The sequence below is a fragment of the Xiphias gladius genome, chromosome 15 (genome assembly GCF_016859285.1).
Source record: "Xiphias gladius isolate SHS-SW01 ecotype Sanya breed wild chromosome 15, ASM1685928v1, whole genome shotgun sequence".
Classification (NCBI taxonomy): domain Eukaryota; kingdom Metazoa; phylum Chordata; class Actinopteri; order Istiophoriformes; family Xiphiidae; genus Xiphias; species Xiphias gladius.
The window spans coordinates 23668483-23696073 of record NC_053414.1 but is presented as its reverse complement, the minus strand read 5'-3'; the positions used below and the strand labels follow the sequence as shown (position 1 = coordinate 23696073).

The 27591-nt window shown below is 40.3% G+C and overlaps 1 protein-coding gene across 4 annotated transcripts; it reads left to right on the top strand.

The window, feature by feature from the left end:
• The first annotated feature begins 129 nt into the window (after positions 1-129).
• LOC120799887 (complement C3-like) lies at positions 130-27302 on the top strand. Of its 4 annotated transcripts, XR_005708905.1 has the most exons (44): positions 130-360; positions 1505-1703; positions 1929-2091; positions 2621-2715; positions 3198-3286; positions 4697-4779; positions 4880-4967; positions 5057-5159; positions 5308-5428; positions 6920-7035; positions 7544-7690; positions 9863-9962; positions 10062-10156; positions 10295-10486; positions 10646-10801; positions 11295-11424; positions 12667-12735; positions 13034-13231; positions 13339-13459; positions 13571-13659; positions 13789-13928; positions 14251-14463; positions 15994-16057; positions 17230-17319; positions 17459-17659; positions 17890-17965; positions 18104-18263; positions 18447-18542; positions 19141-19339; positions 19510-19595; positions 19875-19952; positions 20071-20226; positions 20411-20473; positions 20633-20714; positions 20822-20870; positions 21568-21658; positions 21875-21961; positions 22056-22173; positions 22261-22350; positions 22694-22786; positions 22883-22966; positions 23421-23565; positions 23668-24812; positions 24965-27302. XR_005708905.1 is itself a non-coding variant. In XM_040145371.1 (43 exons), the coding sequence occupies exons 1-43, from the start codon at positions 266-268 to the stop codon at positions 23807-23809; spliced, it is 5052 nt and encodes a 1683-aa protein (XP_040001305.1). In that variant the 5' UTR covers positions 130-265; the 3' UTR covers positions 23810-27302. The 4 variants fall into 4 exon arrangements, 3 of the variants coding, with proteins under 3 accessions (XP_040001305.1, XP_040001306.1, XP_040001307.1); XM_040145371.1 differs by having other exon boundaries at positions 23668-27302; XM_040145372.1 differs by lacking the exons at positions 22883-22966; positions 23421-23565; positions 23668-24812; positions 24965-27302 and having other exon boundaries at positions 132-360; positions 22293-22350.
• The last annotated feature ends 289 nt before the right edge of the window (positions 27303-27591 follow it).

Sequence of the window (27591 nt, the reverse complement as noted above, 5' to 3'; positions counted from 1 at the left end):
TTGACAAGATAAAAGACTTTAAACCTGCAATAACTGTCTCCACCGTCTCCTGAGCAAAATAAATGCTCCATTATATTCACCAGCTAGTTGTTAACTGTGTCTGCCATTTGGTGTGGAGCAGATAGCGTATAGTGGGTTTTCACTGAAAACAGCTGCCTACTGTGTCAGAAAACAATGTTATGAGAGCGGTGAGAGTGAACCCACTCAATGAGGAAGTGTGTAAAAGTAGAGTGCTGCAGAGCAGGATTCTGCAATAACAGCAGATATGGGATCAGGCAGGAGGATGTGTGGGACTCAGCTCTGGCTGCTGGCCTCACTGGCTTTTTTCTCCTTAACTTCTCTGGCTGATGGATCTCCAATGTAAGTAGGCCTGCCTTACCTTCACACATTGTTCCTTCAGTGTCTGTTCGAAGAGGGAGAGGTAGTGAAAGACTCTCCGGTTCTAGTTCCCAGTTTACATGATTGTGCTGTAATGAGACATTTGTTTTTACTGTACAATAGCAGCGTTCATTTGTATTTACATTACTGTTACTGTTTGGTACTTTCTACCTAAGGGCCCACACTATCCAAGGCTCATGGTCCAACCCAAGCCAAGAAGACCAAGAAAGAAATTAGGGGGAAAAAAGCAAAGATTTCTCGGGAGAGGCAGAAACTAGAAATGTTTACACTGACAATGGAGAAACGTGAACATACATTTTGTAGAAAGTTTAACATGAGTTGTGATGTCTACTGTTCTACTGATTACATTTGAGTTTACTTGTATGTCTAAATGACAAGGGAAATAAATAAACTTCGAATTTAAGTGGATGCAATAATATTGACATAATTCCTTGCACTTTTGTCTTTATTGTCTTGTGCAATCAGAGAGGGAAATTTTATTTTGGTGGCAGCGATGCAGTCACTGATGATTTTAATTAACTTGTTATCCTGCATCGTATACCAATATTGTACCTAATGTTTTGACAGTGTTTCAGAAAATATACCAAAACTGTTGAGAAAAAACTGTAATGGGAAAATCAGATTTCTGTGTCTTACATAATGAAAAGCTGCAGTCTGGTTTGAAGTTTATGTTTGATAAATAAAGTTACAATGGTGCCAGTAAACTGGCCCAAAAGTTGTTTGGAATTTGTACAGTCCCTGCCCCAGCAAACAGAGTCCAGAGCTACGATGAAATGCTGTATTGATCCAGAGCTGGCTGTTACTCAAGATAATCAATAGATCACTCAGTGTGTTTAAAGTCCATGCTGGAGCGGAAGATCCTCATCTGAAAAAATGTGTTTTATTTATTTATGTATTTATTTTTTGCAAATTGTGGGAATGGAAACTTAAACACACTCAAACAACTGTTGAGAAAAGCAAGACAAAAGCAAATCAGTGAATGTATTTGTCATTGATCTTCAGTTTGTCAGAGAGTCAGCGTACGGAAAGGATCACAAACAGCAGTGTGGTTCTTTCTGTACAGTGACTTCCTTCTCTATCTTTGTCTTTTCCCACCGCTCTGCAGGAAGGTGATGTCTGCCCCCAACGTGTTGCGGATAGGAACAGCAGAAAACATCTTCGTGGAGTGTCAAGACTGCACCGATGAAAATGATTTCAGAGTTGTAATCAATGTATTGAAGTATCCAAGCAAATCCAAAAGGCTGGCATCCACATCTGTGAACCTTACCCGAGCAAATCATTTCCAGGACACTGGACAAATTAATGTAATGTAGAAATACTGAAACATATGTAACTGTAATTTGGTTTTGCTTGCTGAAATATTATATAATATTAATATTTTAAAGCCTTGTCTGAATGTATCACCTGTCTAACGAAATTGTTGTCTATCATGACTACAAATAAGAAATGAAACACATTTTTTAAATTTAGCATCATATACGCCCATCCTGCTCCTCACACACACTTGTGTCTCTGTGTACCGGCTTCAGATCCCTGTGGGAGACTTCAATATGGATCCCAACATGAAGCAGTATGTCTACCTGAGAGCTATGTTCCCCGATGTAGAACTGGAGAAAGTCGTCCTCGTGTCTTTCCAGTCCGGCTACATCTTCATCCAGACGGACAAGACCCTCTACACCCCAAACAGTAAAGGTGAGTTCAGTACCACAGGCAACAACACGGACCCTTGTCAAAATGCCTCTGACCTGGTACTAATTTTGTATTCAATATTATATGTGTATTTTTAAGAGATTATCGTAGAAAATATATCATGCCTTCTGTTTTAGAACCAGGACATCCAGTATTTGATTTATTTCAAAATCCAAAGATTGGGGCATCCTGGTGGCCTTGGGATTTAAGATGATACTGTTTCACTGTGACTGTAACATCCCTGGTTTGAGTCTGACCGTGGACTGTTATTACGTGCCATCCCCCATCTCTCTCATTACCTGTTTGCTCTGTAATAAATGCAAGAATGTGGACTTTAAAACGCATCACAGTTGACAAACTTTATCAGATTTTTCGATTTTCAGAGTGAATGGCAGTCCTGTAAAATGTGTTAAATGAACCCTTCTGTTCATATAGGTGGAAAAGTCAGTTACATGACTAGACACCGAATTGATATGTACACCCGACTTCAACCTTTAACAGGAAAGTAACAGCAGTAATGTCTTTATTTCAGTGCACTACAGGATATTTGCACTGACGCCCCACATGGACCCAGTGGGGAGGGATAATGAAACCAGAACTGACGCTTCTATTGCCATTAACATTCTGGTATTGTATTTTAACTTTTTAAGCACAGATCAAATGTAAAATTATAGGATTTAATTTTTATATAATTTCCATACTTTTGTATGGATTTTTCTCCCAAATGCTTCTACAATACCTGAATTACAACAAGATTCAGTCTACAGCCGAGCTGGCTACCAATATTGTCGTCCCTAGAGCCATGCTGCTGCTATAGCTAAAGACACAGCCACTGAATCTCCCATGTAAGGTTTCATGTAAGCTCCATCTCTAGTAACACCCGTCTCACCATTCACTGAAGAGATGTGCATGCCTCCCTCTAGTTAAGCTGCTTATTTGAATCCAGCCTTTCCCTCAACAGCCAAACAGAGAGTTAAGAAATAGCTAGTGTCAATCAAGTAGCTGATCTGAGTCAAAGATGTTAGAGAAAAGATAAGTATTTGACTTGGCAAGCTTAAAATTAATGATTTGTAAATTTTTCTCTGTCGTTGAATTGTTCATTGTTTTAGACTCCTGAAGGCATCATTTTACCTGTTGATCCAGTCTCTCTGAAATCAGGGCTCCACTCTGGGGATTACCAACTTGGTGAAATTGTCAGGTGTGCATTTAATTTCATTTAAGTGCCTTGCAGTTTCATACATTTTTCTTTTCTTAAATGGTGATTTTCCCTGTTTCGCATGCATAGCTGAGTTCAGTTGTATGGCCTTAATAAGACTTAGAGTACGCTCACACATATTGATACAAAGTTGTTGGCAGTATCCGGCTTATCATGAATCTGTAGTTCTGGGGATGTGTTGTGTCGAGCATGTAGTTTACACACTCTGCTCCTACAGGGCAGTTGTTTTCTGACATATCCGCCGCCGCCAGACACACCAACAATGTTAGCAATTTGTTTCCACACGTCACTCTTCTTTTTCATGTCCCGATAACTCGTTGAAGACAAATCTGGGAAGCGAGAGACGTTGACCATCAGTTTTTTAAAAACGTTATTTCACGTAGTGGAGGGTAGCAGCAAACAACTCTGTGCTTCTGTTTTCACTGGAATCAAGATGATTGCAATTGACTCTCGCCTGAATTTGGCTTGTACTAAGTCGGAGGATATTTGCGTAAAGTTAAGCCTCTCTCAACTTTCCCCCGAAGTGTAGCTAGCCGCTTTTTTAGTGTGTCAAGCTCAGCAAGGGGCGCAGGCCTGCAAAGCCAGCTGTCATTCACAGTGAATAGCAGCCGGTTCTGTCCCAGCTTTGTTAATCCGTATGAGATCCAAATCTCATAATGGTGACCTTTAGTTATGTAGACTGACTTGTAGTCAGACAGGAAGTAAGTCATATAATAAGTCATAATTACAAGATAGCTGCTGCAAATTGCTCCGTTGAGCAGGTAAAGTACAGTGAGTTTTTGGAACTTTTTCACAGAAAACAGCCGCCTGCTGCAGCTGAAACTGACACTATGAGTGAACCGAAACAGTACCGTTGCAGGACAGCTAAACAATGTGCTAAATCCCACTATAAAGCTCCGTAAAGCTGAGCAAAGCTGCGAAGGCGGGGAATAATTTTTTTAGGTTCATCGCTACGAAAAAACCCTTTCAGTTTGTCACATTGTTTTCACATTGTCATTTGATACATTATCATCGTAAAACATTGGCTATAGCCAATTTAACGATCTGCTCCAAACATGTTTTAACACTTTAAATTAAAAATTATGCTTTGAATAATAATTTTAGTGTAATAATTTTAGCCTTCTGTGTTCACTAACTCTGCATATACACCATTCTACACTGTGAAGGACAAACATCCAAGTGATAATGGCACATGTTTGAGTGGAGAGGGGATTTTAGCAATTAAGGAAAACTGTAATATAAGGATGGAGATAGGGTACACTAATGCAACTAATGCCACTAATTATTGCCACTAGGTAAAGTGCCACTTATTTCACCTAAAATCTTTATAAAAGCCAAGTTTTATTAATACAAATCATGTATGTGTGTCTGTGTGTGTCTGTGTGTGTGTAGTACTGGACAGTGGAAAGTGGTGGCCAAGTTCCACAGCAAACCACAGCAGAGCTACTCCGCAGAGTTCGAGGTCAAAGAATATGGTGAGTCAGAGCAGAAGTCGTCTTTACCTGACGCTTACCAAACACTTTTATTTACTCTTGACCTGATGTTTGACACAATTGATTTTTTTCATATTTTCAGTGCTGCCCAGTTTTGAGGTGAAACTGACACCTGTAAGCTCCTTCTTCTACGTGGACAGTCCAGAGCTCATCGTCAACATCAAAGCTACGTATGTGAAGGTTTTTGTTCTGTTTTCCGGTTTGTCTGCTCTGTTTTAGCTTATTCTAAAATAAGCAAACCATTTACTTGTGTTTTTAGATATCTGTTTGGTGGACAGGTGGATGGGTCAGCCTTCGGGATATTTGGGGTTGTGCATGAGGGTCGGAAGATGAGCTTTCCCAGCTCTCTTCAGAGAGTGGCGGTTAGTAAATACTTTTGCAACCTCAACCTTGTTTTACAGCTTGGCCATTTTTTCAGTGCCACAAAATCTGCAAGTAAATTTAGCAAAGTACCTGCCACCTGTCCAGGTGTTCTATTTCAAGATGTGTTTTTATATTATGTCAAATTAGATCGAGGGAGGTGATGGAGAGGTCTTGCTGAAGAGCGAGCAAATCACAAAGACCTTCGAAAACATCCTCGACCTGGTGGGGAGTTCCATATTTGTAGCTGTCAGTGTGCTGACAGAGAGTGGTAAGAAAAAGAGACTGTGTATGTGTGTGCATGTGCGTGCGTGCGTGCGCGCATCCTGGTTGAAAAAAATATAATAAATTTTGCTTGATTTGAGTAATATATTTCCAAGTGCATCCATGATGAATACAACTTAACGTATGCATTCCTGTGACTGTTTTACAATTTTAACTGTCATAGCTTGAAGAGTAATTTGAGTAGAGTAAAGAAGTCTACATTAGGTACAAAATAGTTCATTTAAATACAAACCAGGTGTGCTATTGAAGTATTATTCATATGTAAAAAATATTTAAATTGTACCTAAATAAAAATATATCTGACTACATTTTGAGAAATTATTAAGAGATAAAAAGAAAATTGTATTTAAATTCTCTATACTTGAAATATAACATTAATTTACTAAATTTTCATTACTCATTAAAAGGTAAATCCTGTAAGAAAAAAAAAATACAAAGTAGATGTTGTACTTTTGGGGGGTCTCAGAATAACACAGTCAAGTGTACTGAAGTGTAGCCCAGTGTGTTTTAAGTAAGAGCACTTATGAGTACAATCAAACTATAAGTAAGTGTCCTGTTCACAACTTATTTTCTGCCCCCAAGTGGTCATTTATGTAGATCTAAGTACTCATAGTAACTGTAAGGTCCACTTTAAAAGTAGTTATAATTCAACTGATCGTACATATAATACACTACTTTCACATTATTTTTTATTCTTTGGAACGTATTTAGAAACAATACACCAACCTAAAATTAAAGTAGGACTGGAGTGGACACAAATACTACTACTCTGCTGAAAAGATATTTTCAAAAAGTGTAACAAAAGTGATATTCTTGAGGCCATCCATTAACTAAACATACTAAAAATATATGACGATACACTTTAAATTACTATATCAAAATCCACTCTTATTAAAGTGATCAAAGCATATCTTTAAAGCATGATAATTTTACATTATTTGTATTTATTTGCAGTATGTCAAAATGCAAATGAAACAGTATTTTTTTCTAGTATACTGTATGCCTACACAGACGTTCTGCTAGAGAAATAAAGCACTTTAAACTGTATTTTGCTGTCAATTAAATAACATCCAAAATAATAGCATGCTTCAAATACCCAAAGTTAGTATAGTACACTAAAAGTACATAGTCCACATAATTTTTTACCTCTATATGTACATGTGTCTTCAGAGTGTTAATGTGTAAATCATATTGATTGAGCAGTAGCAGTCAGATTTGTCAGTATTTGACATTTCCCGAGCAAGAAAAACAAGGAAAGTAAAGACAAAATATCTGGATAAGTTCATAATGTGTGGAATGAATGTTTTTTCTGTAATTAACTGAACTGTTTGTTTTCAATTACACTGTTAGAAATCATTCAAACAAGATCACCAGGAAGAAAGGAGATGTAAAAATGCTTATACTTAAAAATTTGTTATGTGTGCATGTATTTTTGTGAGTGTTTGTCTTCATGTGCACACTTTATATCCGTGCGCAGGTCATGAAATGGTGGAGGCGGAGTTGAGAAGTATCCAGATTGTCACCTCACCCTACACCATCCACTTCAGGAAAACCCCCAAATATTTCAAACCAGGAATGTCCTTTGATGTTGTGGTAATGTACACATTTACATGCATGTAAAATAAAAATTGGGTTAAATTTATTTAAATACATACATTTTCACTGTTGAAATTGACCAGTCATCATTGCTACTAATAACCAGTAATTGACTTTTCTTCAGGGACACAGATCATTTCATTGATGTGCCATTTTTGTAGAGTGATATAAATCTCCTCTCCAAATGTTAATTTTCAAAACAAAAATAAAATCCACACACTGTTTATTACTCCCATGATTTATTTTAATCATTGCTATGACTAAATCTGTCATGGATCTTGAGTATTATCCAAATAGAAATCTCTTCAAACAGGTGAGTTTCCTGAGAAAAACTAGAACTCAGATGTTCTGGGTCATTATCATCTCAGTCATAACTTGTTTGCTGCACAGCTCCTAAAGTTTGCAGCTTCTATTTCCATTACAGTATTAGATTGTCCTTAAACATTTTTTCATTAGATAGTTGGATGTGTTTTGACCGTTCAGCTGTTTGTGTTATGGCTAGCAGATTGAAGTTCTGAAACCTGACGGCAGTCCGGCACAAGGCGTTGTAGTGGTGATGGATGCAGACAGGGTGGAAGGCATCACTGCCGCCAATGGCTTGGCAAGGCTTTCCATCAATACAGTAAAAAATCCTAAACCACTGACAATCACAGTAAGTGTTGATAATCGGTGAAAATTGCATTTATTTATTTACATTTTGTGTTCAAGCACGTTTAGTAAATGTAGGTTATAAGTGAATATTGGACTATCAACTAGCCAGAAACACAACCAGCTCCCCAGGGCAGTGGGTCAGGCTGTGGGAGGGGCCCTTACCGTTATCATCCTCAAGGAGGATGAAATCCTGCAGCTGTGCCGTAGTCCCTCACAGGAAAGTCCTGAGGTCGGCATTTTGTGGCAAGATTTATAAATACCTGGCCCTCCCTCTCCCTGAGCCCCTGGTTACTGGTCAATTGCGCAGAGACAGCCATTGCTCCTTTAAAAGAAAGTGGGCACGATTTAAATAGAGTACATGGTGTTGCTTGCAGAGTAAGACAAGGGAACACATCAGAATCATAGCTCTGGCTTTGACACTGACCAGGAAACAAATGCCCTGGACCCCACCCAGTACATATCTTCTCTATGAATCTCCCTGAAGTCCATGTCTTAAAGGGCTCACCTGCAACAGGTAGGGTTAAGAAACCGCTGTCACATGTAGGTTTATTAAGTATGGGAAAACACATCTTATTCAGACTTCGTCTGCAAATGCTGGCAGTGATCTTTTTTACCACCATCTTCACTGGTGGTAATTCCACTAGACAGACGGCACATGAGAGAATTTCAGCAGTGACTGGCATCACTGGAGAGGCCATCACCATGTTTACTGCTGTGTTAAAGCGACCGCCAACTGCACCGCTCGGCTACACCACTGGTGGAATCCTAATCCTATGTCACACTCAGGAAGGTGGTAACCTCAGGTGTGATCCTCATGGGCTGGGGAGCCTTTCAAGAGGGAACAGCTGTGAGTGGTGTCTGGGGGCTGCTGCAGAGGGGCACTCACATAAACCAGCTGGAACTCCTGGCAGTATTTCTGGCCCTGTGGCACATTTATCCATTAATAAGAGATCACCAGAACAGACGACAGCATTAGGTGGCGTAGGGTTTCACCCTTTGAACATGTTGACTGACAGTCTGATCATGTGGAGCTGCACTCAGTGCTGTCACCTACAGCCAGGAATCCAGAATTTGGAGATTCAAGTTCCAAATACCCTCCTCCGTTAGTAATGCAAAATTGCCTTGGCCAATCCAAGGTATACCTGTTTGCCTTAAAGGAGATTGCTAAGTGCCCAGTGTATTTTCCCTGTGGGACCAGGAGTGGCCACCAGTTCAGCTTTATGTGTCTTTCCAACTGGCCCTGATTAGCCTCACACTGATGAGTGAGAAGGAGGGGTCCTTCATTGATTCTGATTACCTGTATGTGGGCAAGGAACCACTAGACAGAAGAAACTGTTTTGCTCCTCTAGAGCCTGCCATGGTCTATTCCATGTTGGACCTTGTTTCCGAGGCCACAGGGGAGATTGGGTTTTCCCAGACTGTCATTGCTACTTTTCAGAGAGCAAGAGCCCCGTCCACGATGCTACTTGAAGGGTGAGTGGCGGGTGTTTGAAGAGAGGTGTGATAGGTCAAAGGTTATCTCATTCCAATATCCTGTGACAATCAGGAAATCCTTGGTTTTTTCCACTATTAAAGACTACTTGGCTTTTATTTCAGCCTGTCATGTGGATTTAGCACAGTCCTGTGAGCTAACACCCTATTGTTTGCTGTTTCATGAAAGTAGCACACTGACTCTGCCCAGTGTCTAAACCATTTGTCCCTTCATAGGATTTATCTCTGGTGGTAGGTAGGTGGTCTCCTCACCTACATTTTCTTCCCCTGAGCAGCTGCATGCTCTCTGTCCAGTGAGAGCTCTACACATTTACATTGAGCAAAATAAGGGTCTTAGGTGGTCTGAAGTACTTGCATATAGGCCTCTGAAGATAACACCGTTCCCCATAGTAAGAGACCTCACTCATGTTATCAGAGAGCAGGGGAATGGGACAGGTAACCTCAAAATTTGTGGTGGCTGTGTATCTGTCAGCTGGTGGCAGTCTGTTCAGACATGGTGTTAACTCAAAAGGTAAAGAAAAGGGGGCTTATTTTTACATTAACACAATTTAATGGATTTATTTGCACATGAAAGAATGTAGTACTATATGGAGTCATAGCTGACCTAGGCTATTGATAGTAAATTGCCATTTACATTACTTTGTGTAACTGTTTGTATGCTTGCCTGTGTATTTAATTGTAGGCAAAGACCAATGATCCTCATATTTCACCTGAAAGGCAAGCATCAACCAACATGACAGCTCTCCCATATAGCACCAAAAGCAACAATTACATCCACATAGGTACATACTGGAATAATAGGCAGTGCTGTCAAACTACCATATGAGATTTTTTTTAAAAGCTTACCGCTAATTTTGCTCATTTGAATCTTGTTATTGCAGGGGTGGATGCGGCTGTAGTAACATTAGGAGACAACCTGAAGATCAATCTCAACCTCAACAGGCAGGAAAATGCACAAAATGACATCACATACCTGGTGAGAGATGCTTTCTACCTACGTATGTGTTCTTTGGTCCGCATGCTTGAGTGTTTGTGTTGCTTTCCAGCACTGTGTGCATGCACAGTATGCATGCATGTCGGATAAGTACTGATTTTCTAATCTGTGTTCCCCAAGATCCTGAGCAGAGGTCAGCTGATAAAATATGGTCGTTACATGATGAGAGGTCAAGTGCTGATTTCCATGACACTTCCCATCACCAAAGACATGCTGCCATCATTCCGCATCTTAGCCTACTACCATACAAATGACAATGAAGTGGTATCAGACTCCGTTTGGGTGGATGTCAAAGACTCCTGCATGGGCTTGGTGAGACACACAACACTAATTAAGTTTAAATGGACAAACAATACACCGACACACAAACTGATGAGGTTATTTGAATTTTTCGCCTAATACAAGTATGCATAGTTTTATCCAGCAGTTTTAACAAATTCAATTCTGCATGTTTTTTCCTTCCTCCTTTAGCTGAAGTTGGAACCATCAAGACCTGCTCCGTCCTATGAGCCTCGCAAGATGTTTGGTCTTAAGGTCACTGGAGATCCAGAAGCCACAGTGGGATTGGTGGCAGTTGACAAAGGCGTCTACGTCCTTAATAACAAGCACCGCCTCACCCAGAAGAAGGCAATTTCTTCATTCTATCTTCAGCTTTGAAAATACTTGAAAGGAAAGGGATTTAATATAATCAACTCATATATTTTCACTTTTGAGTATTTCTAAAGTACAGATTATTATGCTCAACTAACACACAGTGTGCAAAGGTTTGTAGCTCGTGACTTCAAATAACATCCAGAATAAGAACAGCAGATACATTGCATTAGTAATTGTTTCTAATGTCATAACAGATACGTCATTTAAGTTAACTTGGAAAATGTACTGCATTTATATAGTGCTTTCAAATTTCGCCTCTCATTCAACCATACACACAAACACCAATGGCCTAACCACTGGGAGTTTGCAGTTTTACAGTTTGGGGTTGCTCAACAACACTTCAACATGTGGACATGTAAGGGCACTGAGGATCAAACTGCAAACCCTGGGATTAATGGAAAGTATGCTGTACCTTCACATGTGGCATAACCCTACACTTTTCCTGTTTGTATTTCTGTGTGCTCAGGTGTGGGACACTGTAGAGAAATATGACACAGGCTGCACACCAGGTGGAGGGAAGGACAGTATGAGTGTGTTCTACGATGCTGGGCTATTGTTTCAGTCCAACACGGCTTCTGGGACTCCCTACAGACAAGGTGACACTCTACAGTCTCACTGTTTTCCCTCCTCCTACTAATCTTGTTCTTGAAAATCCTAATTTGGGCAACACGATGGAGCCTGGTTTAAGGTGAGACAGGGCAAGCATATGATAACAGTCATAACTGAGTATGATTTCTTCAGCCACCTGTCAAACAATCAAACACTTCCCTGAATATACCCCTCTTGTGGTTGCAATATTACCCATTGGTAATATTACCATAATACCCATGAAATATCACAAAGTAGGAGAAGTGGGTAGAGACATTTCGGGTTTTCTTGCCCATTTCTTGCACATTTAAGCCTAAGCAGACTGTATATGAGGTACATATACTCTCAATAAATGCAAACGAAACCACCTCTGTACATAAAGTAACTTATATTTATTCTAGCACTCTTGCACTACCTATGACCCATTACTCATTGATGAAAAAATGGATTAAACTAAAACAAACCCTTTCATGACAGCAGTAGCAGCAAATCTTTCTTAAATTCTGGGCCTGTCCTGTCTCATGAATTGGTGCTGCCTGTCTTTCCTGTGCTGATATCATAACTGATCTCAGAACAGTGGAAGCTGAGTCAAGGGGCAGCTTGACAAGAACACTTGTCTGTAGCTAGCTATAGCTAGTCACCCCTCAAAGACCCCAGGATTATCCACAATGTGCACCTACGTTAATGCAGGTTTTTTTATACGTAATAATCTAGAAAAAAATTAGGGGGACTACATTTTAAAGGGTCAGTTCCCAAAAAAAGCACAAGGATAAAAGCTCATTTCAAATCTAGTAATGCAGATAGTTAACTGTTTCAAAAACAGCTTGTTGTGTTTTAGTCTTTTAAAGGTGGTAATTTTTAATGGTGTGAAGATGACAAACAGAATTACATTCATCTTTTTGATATTGAGGATGAGGCAAATTTGTCTGAGACAGATATCTCAAAACTGGCCAGAATTGCCAAATACCACTAGGGGTAAGTGAGAAAACATGTTTTTTGCAATTTAGTTGAACTGACTCTTGATTTATAACCAAGGCATTTCTATGTTGGCTTTACAGTCAACCATTGTAATTATTGTATTATGTTTTAACAGTCCAACAAATTTTTCTCACACCTATTCTCTGTACATGTGTCCAATCCATTAAATTACCTTAGAGAAGAGTATCGCATAAATTATACCATGCAAAGCTCAAGTCTAGGTCCAACCTTGTTAGGCTCTAATAAATATCCCATCTGTGTTGCGTTTCCAGAATTGAAATGTCCGGCCCCCAACAGGAGGAGACGAGCCACTACTATAATGGAAGTTACAACCAGCTTAGGTAAGAACCACGGCGCTAACCTACCCGATAACCACACATGCAGTCGTATTAAGTCTCCTCCTCTGTCCTGTAGTGGGACATCTTGTGTTGTTGACTTTCACAATACTCAGCTTTGCTTTTTTAGTAAGTGTTAAAAGTCTAAATTTGTGATAATGTGTTATGTAGATAAAAATGACTTGACCTGACTAGTTTATCTCTTTTTCTAATTTGCCCTATTTTGAAATGCTTTATTTACAACTTGAGAAGGTACTCCATACCTTCTCACCTGTCTCTCCTCCACAACCCTCCTTCTTTCCAGTGAGTCAGTATAGAGATGAACTACAACGGGACTGTTGTTTGGATGGCATGAGGGAAAACCCCACTTCATACAGCTGTGAGATTCGCAGCGAGTACATCTCAGACGGTGCAGCCTGTATCGAGGCCTTCCTGCGCTGCTGCAAGGAGATTGAAAGTCAGCGAGCTGAGAAGAAGGAGGAAAACCTCCAACTGGCTCGCAGTAAGAGACGGGGACAGGGGAAGAGGGAAAACGCCAGAGTGGTTATCTATGGTCATACTGGTAGTTATAAAACAATCAAAATGGTGACCTTTTTAATGACACTTTAGGTGAAGAAGAAGATAACAGTTACATGGACAGCAATGAAATTGTTTCACGCACCAAATTCCCTGAAAGTTGGCTGTGGTCAGACATCAAACTGCCTGCTTGCTCTCGACAAACACCCAACTGGTGAGGAAACTGAAACATACACACAAAAAAATACACTGATAATTCGTGAAACCAATAGAATTTGAAGCTTCCCTTTACCTGTCTGAGTCGTAACACTTTGCTTTGTTTCAGCGAGTCCACATCATCTGTGAAAAACGTTCCTTTGCAAGACTCAATCACAACCTGGCAGTTCACTGGCATTAGTCTGTCAAGAACCCATGGTGAGGATTCAGTGACTTAAATCTGTCTTGTGTTTTAGTTGTACCTGTCTAACCTCAAAAACAAGCTGCCCCCCTTTTTCTTTTGCTATGTTTCATGCCTTGTTTGTTTCCTTGATTGTTTGTTTTAAGGTATCTGTGTGGCTGATCCATTAGAGGTAATTGTCCGGAAGGAATTCTTCATTGATCTCAGACTGCCGTACTCTGCTGTCCGTGGAGAGCAGCTGGAAATTAAGGCTATCCTCCACAACTACAGCCCTGATCCTGCCACTGTGAGTCTAGGTCATTCAAGCAAGCAAAGGGGACAATATTTTATTATTATGAACCAATCCAGGGCAAAATGACAAAAACAAATTAGACTTTCAAATAACGTGGTTAAGAAAAAGGATGCAAATAATGCACAACTTTTCCATAGATTTGTGTAGGCTGCACTCGTTAGTCAGCGCTTGAACTGATTTTTAGACAGGAATTACTATATGGAGTGGCTTAGAGTGCCTGAAATTGTCAGAATCTGATCAACTCTATGGCAGTTCTCAATCTTTAATCAACTACACATACCTCAGTGTCTTTCTCCATCTTTGTGTCTTTTTGAAGGTGCGTGTGGATCTGATTGAGGAGGAGCATGTGTGTAGTGCAGCTTCTAAACGTGCAAGGTATCGTCAGGAGGTCAAAGTCGGACCTGAAAATAGCCGATCTGTACCCTTTGTCATAATTCCCACAAGGGAGGGACAATTCCGCATTGAGGTCAAAGCAGCTGTTAAAGACTCGTCACTCAGTGATGGAGTCATGAAGATGCTGCGGGTGGTGGTAAGAGAAACAGAGCCTGTAGTCGGTTTAGAGCTTTTTTCCTCAGCTGTCCACGGCCACATAATAATGTAAGAAAGCCATCTAATTGTCCACATTAAATGTCTACAGCCATCTAAAGGCAGCAGGACAGATATGTTGATAAATGTGCAGCCGTTGAGAAGGACCATGTCAAAGCGCAGGGCCACTACACACCACCATTCTGTTTACCTTATTTAAATAACATGGAAGGGACACTAGGCTCCTACAAAATAACCTCTACACACACCAATTGGGCCGGTTATAACTCTCTATTCATGAAGACAATGATGTGGGTGGTTGACTACATGTATTTATTAATCAACACATCCTCTGGTCTACAGTCCACTCTGACCAGCCCTATTACACTTTCCCTTGCTGCCCCTACATGAACCAAAACAGAAGGTGCGCTTGAAGATACGGACACAGTCCGAGGCCTACCTCTTTGCGCTGGTTGTTGCGGTTGCCCTATTAAAACAGGGCCCATAAACCAACTTCTGTTCCTACAACAGAACCCAGACATCCCAACCATTGCTGGTCATCTCTCCTTTTTTTTTTTTGTCTTTATTGGACAGTCAGTGTAGAGAGACAGGAAACATGGGGACAGAGAGGGGTACGACATGCAACAAAGTTGGGATTCAAACTGTGGACGTTGCCGTTACCTGGTCTGCACCATAACTATTAGGCTACCAGGGTGCCTGCAGTAAAGTACACTTTTATTTAATCAATTTCTTACAGGCAAGATGATGTAACATATGTCCAATTTATTGCAGTTGAAGACACTGTGAAATATAAAGTTCTATTCCTGAGTTCTTTTGTTAATGTTAATTTATCTTTTGGTTCTTTTAAATGTGTGAAATTTATCCCAAAAATTATAATCTAAATCTGTTAATCTAAATTTATCCAATCAAATATGATTTGGGTGACTATCTAACCTCAACCATCTTATAAAACCACGCTTCACTGTTCACTCGTGGGTCATAGTAGCTAGCAGAGCAATAGCATGGGTCCAAAGTGTGTGTTTGGATCTCTGTCACGAAAAACCTTAATGACATTTCCAAAAGAGTAGGGTTGTGCTCCGATTTATTCATTTCTCCCTGGTCAAGGAGCGCTGGTGAAGGAGGTGTGGGTGGAGGCAAACTGTCCTCTACAGTTCGGTATCGCTCTACAGCTAAAAGCTGCATACTCACATACTTAGTTACTTTTCTGTCTTACAGACTTTTCTCTGCTTTTTTTGTATGGTCAGACTGTGACCTTCATCAAGACCATTACCTTAAAGTGTTTGAGTTGGAGCATGAAAATAGGGCCCGATTCTACTTATTGAATCATGAATCGATTTTGAATTGATAATTGATTCTGAACTGAACACTGACACTTCTGAATTAAAGAATCACAATCAAATCCAATCGTGACACTACCAAAGATTCCCAGCCCTAAATTTGTTACACACCAGTGTAGAGAGTTTACTTGAAAATTGTTGTGATTCCTGATGTGTTTGTCCTAACTGTCTGCCAGCCTGAAGGCTTACTGATACAATGGCCTCAGATTGTAACCCTGGATCCTGCAAATAAAGGCGTAGGTGAGTTTACCTGTCAAGCAGCTGCAGTGTGAAAAATAACAAAATAATTAATTTTCTTTTTCTATCTTTTTTAACATTTGAATTCCTTGGCTGTTAATTACAGAATAGTATTACCAGAAATCATAAAACTGCAGTTGCTTAGGGACACCAACAGCTTGCCAGACAGTGAACAGCTGGGCAGACAGTAGACACTATGTGGACAACAAATGTGGATCCAATTTTGTTTACACATTTGTCTACACACGATTGGGCATCTGTGTACACATGTCTACATTAGCAAACAACATGTACAGTCCATCTATACAGTCTGTGTAAACAGAAACATTGGGTAAACAAACTGCATCATCTGCCCATGTCTGTGAATCCACACAGCAAGTCAGCATTGCAGCCATGCAGCCCTCTTAAAATCATAGAAGGACCATTATACAGTATATTTTTATTCCCTAAATAATATCAAGGAATGGCATGCTGGAACACCTTCTTTTTTTGGAAATTTTGAATTTGCAAAAAAATTTCAACTTTCGTACTTGGATGTTAAAGTAGAACCCACTGAACTGAAGTGGACTGTCTACACACTTGATGGCATCCTTTACTCAGAGGGCCAGAGGGCTGGGGATCTCGTGGGGTCCTTGACAGCAGTCATTTTGACCCTACTGAACTGTGGGGGCTGGCCCTAAAACTGAATCCTGAAAGGGTTGTTGAAACTCAAATGCCTGACGTAAGGGCATCCTAATGGCTGAGTCTATGTGGGGAGAAACAGCCAAGGGTTGGACCTTGGCAGTCAGATTCTGAACCCATGTCCTTTTGGAAGCTGTCAGAGTTATCTTTTAACTTGACCTTGTGGAGGAATGGCCTGTTTAACTGCGGAATGACTCATGTCAGTATCCTGTCCCCGACCCTCAGGAACCTGAGAAGAATCCATCGTTTTGTCAGGGCTATAGAGATGAACACCGGCTATGCAGCCTCTTGAGAACAAAAACGTAGCTCCAACTGATGGGTTACAAGGCTACTGGCATAGGCAATGTACATAACATACATCACTGTTTAATGCATAATTATATATATGCATAGTCATTTCTATGTAATAAATGGCCTGTTAATTAAAAAGTTAGAATATCTGTTAATTATTTGAGAATTAATCCCAAAACTTGCAAACTCTTCTTACCTTTTAGATGGTAAACAAGTGGAAATTATCAACAGTGGAATTCCTAGGAAAGATTTTCTTCCAAACACACCCACTAGCACACAGATCTCTGTGAAAGGTGAGATATGTAATGACATGGTATGTAGTAGAGTGCTTGTAGTATTACCTCTGCATTAGTTGTTCCTGTTGCAAGAGACGTGTACTTCCTTGTTCTCAGTGGCAAATTAGAACCTCACTGGTTGTGGGAATGTTTGCAGGAAGACAGCAAGCAAGGCTGAAGAATGCCATCAGTGGGACACCACTGGGTACTCTGATCTACCAGCCCTCAGGCTCTGGGGAGGAGAACATAATCCACATGACCCTGTCTGTCATTGCGACCACATATTTGGACAAGGCCATCCTGTGGGAATCTGTGGGCATTGATAGACGTAACGAAGCCCTCCAACACATCATTACCGGTAGGCTCACACAAATGCATTTATTAGCACAAACAGCAGAAATTTTGTTTAAAGTTCTTGTGTATAAAATATGAAGCTCACTGAAAAGGCTACTTTGGTAGACAACAGTACAAACCACCTAATCTAAAAGTGCTACTCAAACCGTCTTTCAGTGGATAAGATTTAGTACAGAGTTTAAATAGCTGTCAGTAAAAAGGCTGCTGTATTTCCATTTTGTTTTTGTTATTTAGGTTACCATAATCAGCTTGCCTACCGTAAAAAGGATGGGTCTTTTGCTGTGTATCCCAGTCACCAAAGCAGCACCTGGTGAGGCCTGCCAACATGCATGAATTCATGTTAATTTGTGCACATCCTCCCAATTAGACTCTGACTCTGAGGATTTAATGTGTTTTCATGTATAAATAAATTAAACTAATTACAATTACACCCTCTCCTCTCTTTAAGGCTGACAGCTTACGTTGTGAAGGTGTTTTCCATGGCCTACCATCTGGTGGCAGTGGAAAGTGGAGTTATCTGCGACGCTGTCAAGTTTCTGATTTTCAAAGCACAGCAAAGTGATGGCTTGTTTAGAGAAGTTGGAAGGGTGAACAACAGAGAGATGGTTGTGCGTGCAATGATGTTGTTAACATCAATTCTTCATCTTGATGCTAAACAAGAGACCACATCAAAAACAAAACCATTACATGTCACTGGCTATCATTTTGTCTGAATAAAGCGATGTTTGATACTGATGGTAGTAGTGATAATGATGATATTCACGTGTTTGTGTGTGTTTGTGCGTGTGTAGGGTGATGTGTGCGGAACAGATTCAGATGCATCCATGACGGCCTTCTGTCTCATCGCCATGCAGGAGTCACGCACCATATGTGCTGACGCTTTTAATGTGAGTGCTTCACTTGCACACATTATTTTTTCGGTTTCCTTTACCTCTTAGCTCTTCATTTACTGACCTTGCACCCCAGGTTAACTGTAATTAATGAAGTTCAGTATGGTTCGTACGTTAGTAAAAGAAGGGACAAACAGGGTCAAGTCCTAGAGCCAAATAACACTAAAATCCAATAAAGTATCTGTTTAATATTACAGTAATTAAACAAGCGCACATATTAACTCTCTAGGTGTTCCAGTCATAGCTTACATTCAGTGTTTTCTAATGATAGAGATACTTCTGAGAAGTCAAAAGCAGGATTTATAGTGCTACCTCTGTCATTATCAGGTACCAAATTGGTCACTCTAAATTTGTAGTCAGTGTGAATATGAGAGCTAATATGTATGTCAGTCCTGTGATAGACTGGAGACCTCTCCATTTAGTCCCCTGTCTCTCACCTAGTACATGTTGGGATAAGCTCCAGCAGCTCCAACATATAGTATTACTGTAATCGCACCCATTTTACGACCTCTTACACAGTGAAACCCCTGGTATATATCTGTTCTCCCATTACTCGCCTTCCTCCTCTTATCTTTCATCTTTTCCTTTTTTCCAGCGTCTGCCAGGCAGTATAGACAAAGCAGTGGCCTACCTGGAGAAGTGTCTGCCCAGCTTAATCAACCCTTATGCTATTGCCATGGCATCATACGCCCTGGCCAATGAAAACAAATTGAACCAGGAAATTCTCTACAAGTTTGCTTCCCCAGGTTTCCTCAAAAAGTATTTACATACATATTCAGAAGCAGAGTCTACAGGTGAATAGAAGTATTGCATATCTACAGATTCACCCTAGCAACTTTAACATGTATACTAGAACCTAGCTGATCACTCTGATGAGGCTCAACATTACTTACTTTTTCAACTTCAGTACATAACCTTAGCTTGTCACAGGTATAGTATGACAATGTGTCTGTGTTTTCTTAAGAGTTGTCCCACTGGCCTGTACCTAAGGGACGTGTTTACACACTAGAGGCCACAGCTTATGCTCTTCTGGCTCTGGTCAAGGCCAAGGTGAGCATATCCAACTCCCTGTATCTGCATGTCACTGTCATGTCATGCTATAAAAAACATAGGTTAGTTGTGAGTTATCATCCATGGTACCACACTAAAGAGTAGAAAGTTGGTGAAGACAGGCATTTCCCTGACTGAAAATCCTATGACCTTCTACATTTTCCAATGAACATCATAGTTCAGCTATAAACATTTTTTCTCTATTTTAACTATAATAATTTTTAAAAATCCCATGTACAGTCAAATACAATTTTAAACCATTGCTTTCTGTTAATAAAGGCTTTTAAAGAAGCTGGACCTATTGTGAGATGGTTCAACAAACAGCAGAGAGTGCGTGGAGGCTATGGATCAACTCAGGTAACACAGGACCCTCGTTCTCTCTCTATATCGACACGTTAGCTTTCTCTAGGTTTTTATTGATACCTACAAACATACTGTTTGTAGGGCTCAACCCATTAATCACTTTTCTCTCCAGGCTACCATGATAGTGTATCAGGCTGTAGCAGAGTACTGGGCCTCTGCCAAAGAACCAGAGTATGATCTGAATGTCGACATCTTGTTGCCGGGCAGGGCAAAGCCTGAAAAGTACAACTTCAACACTGAGAACCACTATGCCACGAGAACATCTAAAGTGAGAACACACACACACACACACACACACACACACACACACACACACACACACACACACACACACACACACACACACAATCATGCACTGGTTCATTAATATCATCACTGCTGTTACTTTATTCTGCTGATCCTTGTGTGTGTCTGTTCATTCGTGTTTGTGTGCATATTTTAAATCCCCACAGATCAACAATATAAACCAGAATGTGAAAGTGACTGCTGAAGGAACAGGAGACGCAACAGTGACAGTAAGTAAAGCTTCTTTTGTACAGATGTGTCCTTTCTGAATCCCAAATAAGCGTAAAGACAATCTTTAACCTTGTGTGGACAATACTATTAAGATGGATGTCTATATTATCTTATCACAGTGCATGCAGTATTAAAAGTCACTTTTTTCTGTGTGACAGATGGTGTCGATGTATTATGCTCGGCCCGTAGAGAAGGAGAGCGACTGTCAGAAGTTTAACCTGTCAGTGGAGCTCCGCCCAGGTGATGAGGTGCCCCCTGTCAGTTATTTGGTGGTTGTCATTCTAAATGTTCCTCTGCTTGTTTTATTTTTCTTTATTTTATACTCATCTTATGTTTTGATCCTGCAGAGAAAATGGATGAGGATGAGAAGATATACAAGCTAAGAATAGAAGTTTTGTAAGTAAACTGTAGAAATAATACCAGCAAACATCACAGTACAATGGCTTTGTAGAGAACACTTTCAAAACCAGCCTCAATCCCTCCATTTCACTTCTCCCCTTCTGTTTCTGGTCTATAATTACATTTCCAATGTTCCCTTTAAAGTGTTGCCCCACGTCCCTGATTTCCTCATTACCCATTCCCGCTTCACAACGTTTTCGTGGCCTTAAAAGAAAAAAAGACAACAAATGTTGAAGACATTATGTCTCCTTTTTAGTATTAATTTCATTCAAATTTAACTTAATTTGTGCATATCTGAACATATTAGTAACAAACTGTTTGGTACATAAGCTGGTCTGGAGCTTTCACCTGAATCAAACAATCATTAGCAGATGGAGTTTGCCCAGTTATAATGTTAAATTTCCATTTCTCTGAGCACTTTAAGGAGTTCTTGTCCATGTTGACTTAAAACCGAAGATTTAAAGTTCATTTTTGTCCTTGGAAACAGCAGTTGACGAAATAGTCTCACCAAGGGGTCAATTTCGTAAAAAAGGATTGTTTAAGGGTGAAATATTTGCTTAATAGCAGTTTACAGCTACTTAACTTTATAGCAGTTTGTTCCGTTATACCAGGTATGTCTTTTAATATATTTGATAAGGGGCTTTTCTTACTAATTTCTTCCTTATTTTAATTTTTCTGTTCATTGTCTGTGCAGGTATAAGGACACGGAGCACGATGCAACAATGTCAGTCTTGGATATCGGCTTGTTAACTGGCTTCACCGTGAACACAAAAGACCTGAACTTAGTAAGTCTATCACACACACACACACACACACACACACACACACACACACACACACACACACACACACACACACACACACAAACAAATGTTTTAACAAATTAACAGTGACAGCAGCTCTTCATGTGACTGTGTGTGTGTGTGCGTGTGTGTGTGTGTGTGTGTGTGTGTGTGTGCGTGTGTGTGTGTGTGTGTGTGTTTCTGTGTTTGTGTGTATAGTTGTCTAAAGGACGTGCCCGCACCATTGCAAAATATAAGATGAATACCGAGTCAGAAAGAGGCTCGGTGACCATCTACCTGGACAAGGTAAGGCGTCAGCCTTTCTTCCCTCTTTACCTTTTCCTCTCTCCCTTGTTCTCTATTTATCACTAATCACACCTTTGCTTACATTTCTCCACAGGTTTCTCACACACGACCAGAGGAGATCACTTTTAGGGTCCATCAGAAGCTGAAAGTGGGCGTCCTACAACCAGCAGCTGTGTCTGTCTATGAATACCATTATCATCAATACAGTAACAGTGAGTCTCAAAGACACCGAGAAACATGTTGTCTCTGTCTTTAACACTCAGACACACAGTTATACATATCTTTCTTTCTTGCTGCAGAAACTCATTGTGTGAAATTCTACCATCCACAGAGGAGGGCTGGACAGCTACTGAGGCTCTGTAGAAATGATGAATGCACATGTGCTGAAGGTAATTAACGTGATGTCTCTCTCAAGACGTAAGCTGTCTATGCATGAATTTGTTATGCCTGAAATTCTTGAAGTAACACTTCTGACGGAGGAGGTAAACCCAATATTGATCACCGATTTGGGGGTTGTGCTTGTTTGTGATTGTGTGCTTGTTTTAAAATCTGGTGAAGGAGATGGTCATGCAGCATAATTGATCGTAACATGATCGTCAAAACTTTTTGTCAGAGGCATCAAGCACCCGCAGGATCCTGTAGGATCAGGGCAGCATAAAGAATCAAGCCATGTGCACCCGTACACACATAAACATGTGCTTATTTAATTGGGTCATCTCTGTATATTTCTAGAGAACTGCAGTATGCAGAAGAAGGGTAAAATCAGCAATGATGAACGCACAGCTAAGCCTTGTGAGACTGAAGTAAACAGCAAAATAGATTTTGGTAAGTTGCTGTTTGTGTATGTGTTTGTGTGAGAGTAGGAGATTGAGAGCATAAGTAAGCAAGTGAGGTACCAATCTGCAACTTGTCTGTCCTCAGTGTACAAAGTGAGTCTGGAAGAATTTACAGACGGTTTGTCCACTGACATTTACACAGTGCAGGTACTCGAAGTCATCAAAGAAGGTGGGTTAATTTCCTTTAAACTTTGAACTGTTTGACCTGCCAAAACTTTTGCTTTCCCCAGATGTTTTGCCAAAAGCACCTTGAGGGTGAGATACAAAATATCTTTCCATTTCTGAATTTATCGGCACTTTGTATCCCCCCACCCGGAAAAGAAAAATTCTTTGCCCTTAGACACCATTTGACTGGGATTTTGTGAGAATTCATAAGAAATGTTTGAAAACTGTGCTTGTTTTGTTTTTTTAAAGAAAAGTATTGTTTGTTACAACAAGGGTTTTATTTTCATTGCTCCTTCCATCATATCTATCATTGTATTCACCAAAGTAATTTCTCTCAAACTCAGTAAATAGTGAATACACAGTGAATACAGGAAAGAAATAATTGGTCGGAGCTACAAAAAACCCAGTTTGTAAAATACCTTTAAGTATCTTCTCTCTCCTCTGTATTTCAATGACAGGAAGTCTTGATGTGGGTCCTCAGGGTAAACTGCGCACATTCCTTAGTTATCCACACTGCAGAGTGGCTTTAGATTTGAGGATAGGAAAAACCTACCTCATCATGGGAATTTCCAAGGATATTTACACAGACGAACAGAGTCAATCGTAAGTTTGTTGTGTTTATATTTGTTGTGTGTTCATTCCCCTCATAATGTTATCAGCATTTAAACATTTTAACTGTTTCCCTGCTTTCTGTTTCTAAATCAGGCATCAGTACGTGCTCGGTGCGAGAACCTGGATCGAGTACTGGCCCACAGAAGCAGAGTGTCAGACTGATGAATACAAACCTACCTGTTCTGGCATAAAGGGAATGGTCGAGCAGTACAGACTCTTTGGATGTCAGCAGTAATGAAACTGAAGGCAATAAAATGTTATCTTTAAGTTGTTTTTATTTTGCATTATTTTCTAAGGGTTTAGACTACAGTCCATAAATTACAGTGTAAATATTTAGTACATTTTGCTATCAATAAAATACTTGATACTGTACTGGGACCAACACTGAAATTATTGCGACTCCTTTAAGTAAAGAATTCAGAATATCTTAAGAAATAAATGCAAATTAACAAATTTTTTATAATCAGATTATTTAATAAAATGACCAAAGTTACTGAACATAAAAAAAAACTTGCTCTCATATGAAATAAAAAATACAGACATAAAATGTACCCTTGATAAGGGACACTCCTTCGAAGACAACACCATACATATTTTGGATAGGGAGGACAGGTGGTTTGAAAGAGAAGCAATCAACGTTAAAGTAGAGCAACCACTCCTCAGCAGAGGAGAACGTTGACAACACCGCTTATCCCCCACCTGCAATGCTATCTCTTAATCCTTTCCCAGGAGATTTAACAACCGCTTTGGCCTCCTTTAAAAACTCCAATGACTGTCAAATGTTGAATGTCATATTCATACACTGATCAGCTACAACATTAAAAAGCAGTTACTGGCTTTAATGCTGTGGCTGATCAGTCAAGATTTCTTTTAATCATTTCTTTTTGTTCCAAAAAAGGTCCTCATTGTCCTGCCAAAGAATTTCCGGATTCTCTTCAGTCGGCTCTTCTTAACTTTGGCAGGTGGACACTTATCTGGTGACCCGCCAATGGCCGATGTCTCTTGAGCTGGACCGGCTACACCTTGGCTAACAGCTGGTCCCTCTACAGCTGAGCCAGCAGCGTCTATTCCTGCGGCAGCTTCTGCTCCATCAGATGAATGAGGCATGTTTTTTACGCTGTCACAGGAGCGAGGAACAGCTGCGTCATTTAACTGAGGTGTGGCTGAAGGCTCTTCATCATTGGGCTCGTCCTCAGCCTCCCCATTAGGAGATAGCTCCTCATCGAAGTTGTCCATTGGTACGACCGCCATTTTCTCTGAAGAATTCTTGGCACTGAATAAAACATGACAATAAATGAATGATAACTCAATCAGTAAACAAATCTTTCCAACCCTACTGAAATCAAAACACAGTAACTTACTACAAGCTGATCTCTACTTCATCCACCAGATGGGCCATTGTGACAAAGGGGTGAGTGAGAGCCTTCCCCGGAGTGATCCTCTTCTCTGCGTCTGTATTTAGAAGGCATTTCAGGAGACTGACAAATGCTCTTCGATCCTCCACCTCAATGTTTTCCTGCGTCTCCGAGTCATGCTGTATTTAAAACAAAGTGGGTGACAGTTCAGTTTAACTGCTTCCTGTCTCTCTGCCACAGAGCAAATTGAGATCAATTCATTCTTTAGTCAAGAAATTGACCACTTACTCTTATCAGGTCATCCAGGCTTCTTAACCACATGTGCCATCTTTTGGGCTCGATGCCAGTGCCAAGCCGGTATTCCCTCGGGGTCTACAGGAACAAAACATGCATTTTGGATACTTCCTCCTTAATGTGTTAAACATTTTAAAAGAGTTGTTGTCTAATTCGGAGATAAAACAAAGCTGAAAGACTGAACCAAGTTAAAATACCTTCATCCACCATCTTGGGTTGTCCCAGTGCTGGTTCACCTTAAAAAATTTGTGGGTGTGTTTCCCAGCACTGAGGAGGTGGTCAGCTGGCTGGCCCAGAATGTCTACGATGCGTCTAATCTGAAGAGAGAATATTAAGAATCACATCAGCCGACACACTACATCAAGTCCCCTTTTGGGTTTCGACATGTGTCTTGGGCAGAATGTTACAGTAGTTGCAATCAAATCTAGATATATTTGGCTACTTACCAACTGGTACTCGCAGTGTGCCGCAAACAGCTTTTTTCCGAGGTACAGGAACCCTAGCACACAACCAAGACCCCACATGTCTATGGCCTCGGACACGGGTAGACCCAGGATGACTTCAGGAGCCCTATGTGTAGCATACAAGAACCACAAGAGCTATTAAGTACATTGTCAAATGCAGCATGCGTACTGAAGATTGACACAGCATCCGCTGGATCATTTACAGCATAAACACACAACTGCAAACGTGTTAAATGATGAGCTTTGCGGATTGAATTTACCTGTAACGCAGAGGCTGAATTCTCTTCCCTTGTGTTTCTGAAGGACACGCCAAAATCTATAAGTTTTACTCGGAAGGGCTGAGCTGGGTGGTTTATCAGCATTATATTGTCTGGCTTCAGGTCCGAGTAAACGACACCAAAGCCCTTCAGAGCGTCAAAGGCCGTCAGCAACTGCAGAGACAGAGGACACAATGTAGACAGTTAAAGATACCATTGACCACGGTGGAGGCTGTTACTTAAGCATTTAACTTCTTTCTCAGCTGGCTTAGTATATTGCTATTACTCGTTGAAAGATTGATCAAATCAGCATGGTATCAGCAGTTCATTTAAGAAACAAAACTTAGGCAAGAAGATGTGAAAAAACTTCACTATCAAAACAAATTAAATGATCTACCTCTCTTTCAGCGGCAGCCTCACTTTTTAGGATCTTGAGGGCCACGGGCTCTGATGTGTTTAAATTCACAGCCTTGGCAACTTTGCCAAAGCACCCTTCACCAATGAAATCCTTCATGAGGTAGCGACATGTGCTGCCTGACAATATGTCTATTACTATATCACTCAGCAGTGGTCGCAGATGGTAGCAGGTCCCCCAATAGCAATATCACTGCTATGTACATTTGCAACTGGCAATTTTCATAGAGTGCTATTCTAACTACATGCTTGACTACGAGAGCTCTGGCTTCAAGCATTACTGGGGCTGGAGCCAACGGCTCAGTTTGATGCGGCTCTGGACCACCATGGTCCTACGCCACACTAATGTCCACTTCAGGCAATTCTGGAGGGGAAAAGACCTCCCACAAGCCACTTCTTCTCTATCAAACCCATAGGCATTAACGTAAACAGCTCTGGGGGGTTTTGGGACATCCACAGATCCATCATGACCAAGTGTTCAGCGTTTCTCTAACTTTACAGTGGCGAGCAGGGTCACAGGTAAGGCTATTGGAAACAGGTTGATCACTGTTTCCATGCAGGGACATCCCTTATGTTTGAACATGTGAAAACAAAACAAGCGAAATTTCTAGATGTCAGTAGCCCCTTAGATTTTCAGTGTCCTACATTAAATGGGAAATTTTGACATGATGTTGTTAAAGAAAAGGTTTTGTAGTTACTAAGAAATACGTATTCATCCTCTGCAGCGCCATGAATTTCAGAGCAAATTTTATGGAAATTAGGTTAGCAGTTGCTGTGTAGTAGTTTTAATATTTTGACCAAAGGGACAGCCTGATGGACAGAGTGAAGTGCAGTCTGTTAATGTTTTCAAAAGATTGAAGAATTGTGTAGCTATGACAACTTGCTGTAAATACTGTAAACAAATCCGACCAACAATTAGACAATCACCGTCAAATTAATAGGCAACTATGTGAGCACTTGTATTTTTTTTTTATTTTTTTTTTTATATTATTAAAAAAGTGTATCCTTGGGTTATGGATTGTTAAATAAACAAAAAGTGTCACCTTGCACTTCAGGAAATTAAAATGACCATTGTTTTTTGGATGATCAGTAACTATTTTATCTTTTAACCATTGTTTCAGCATCTGTGATATAACTGAATTAATCAAACAATTGTGGTGTCATCTCCAAAGAACAAACAAGAAGGAATTCAAGTGAATTTGTTGTTTATTGACATCAGGTCAAAAATTCAAA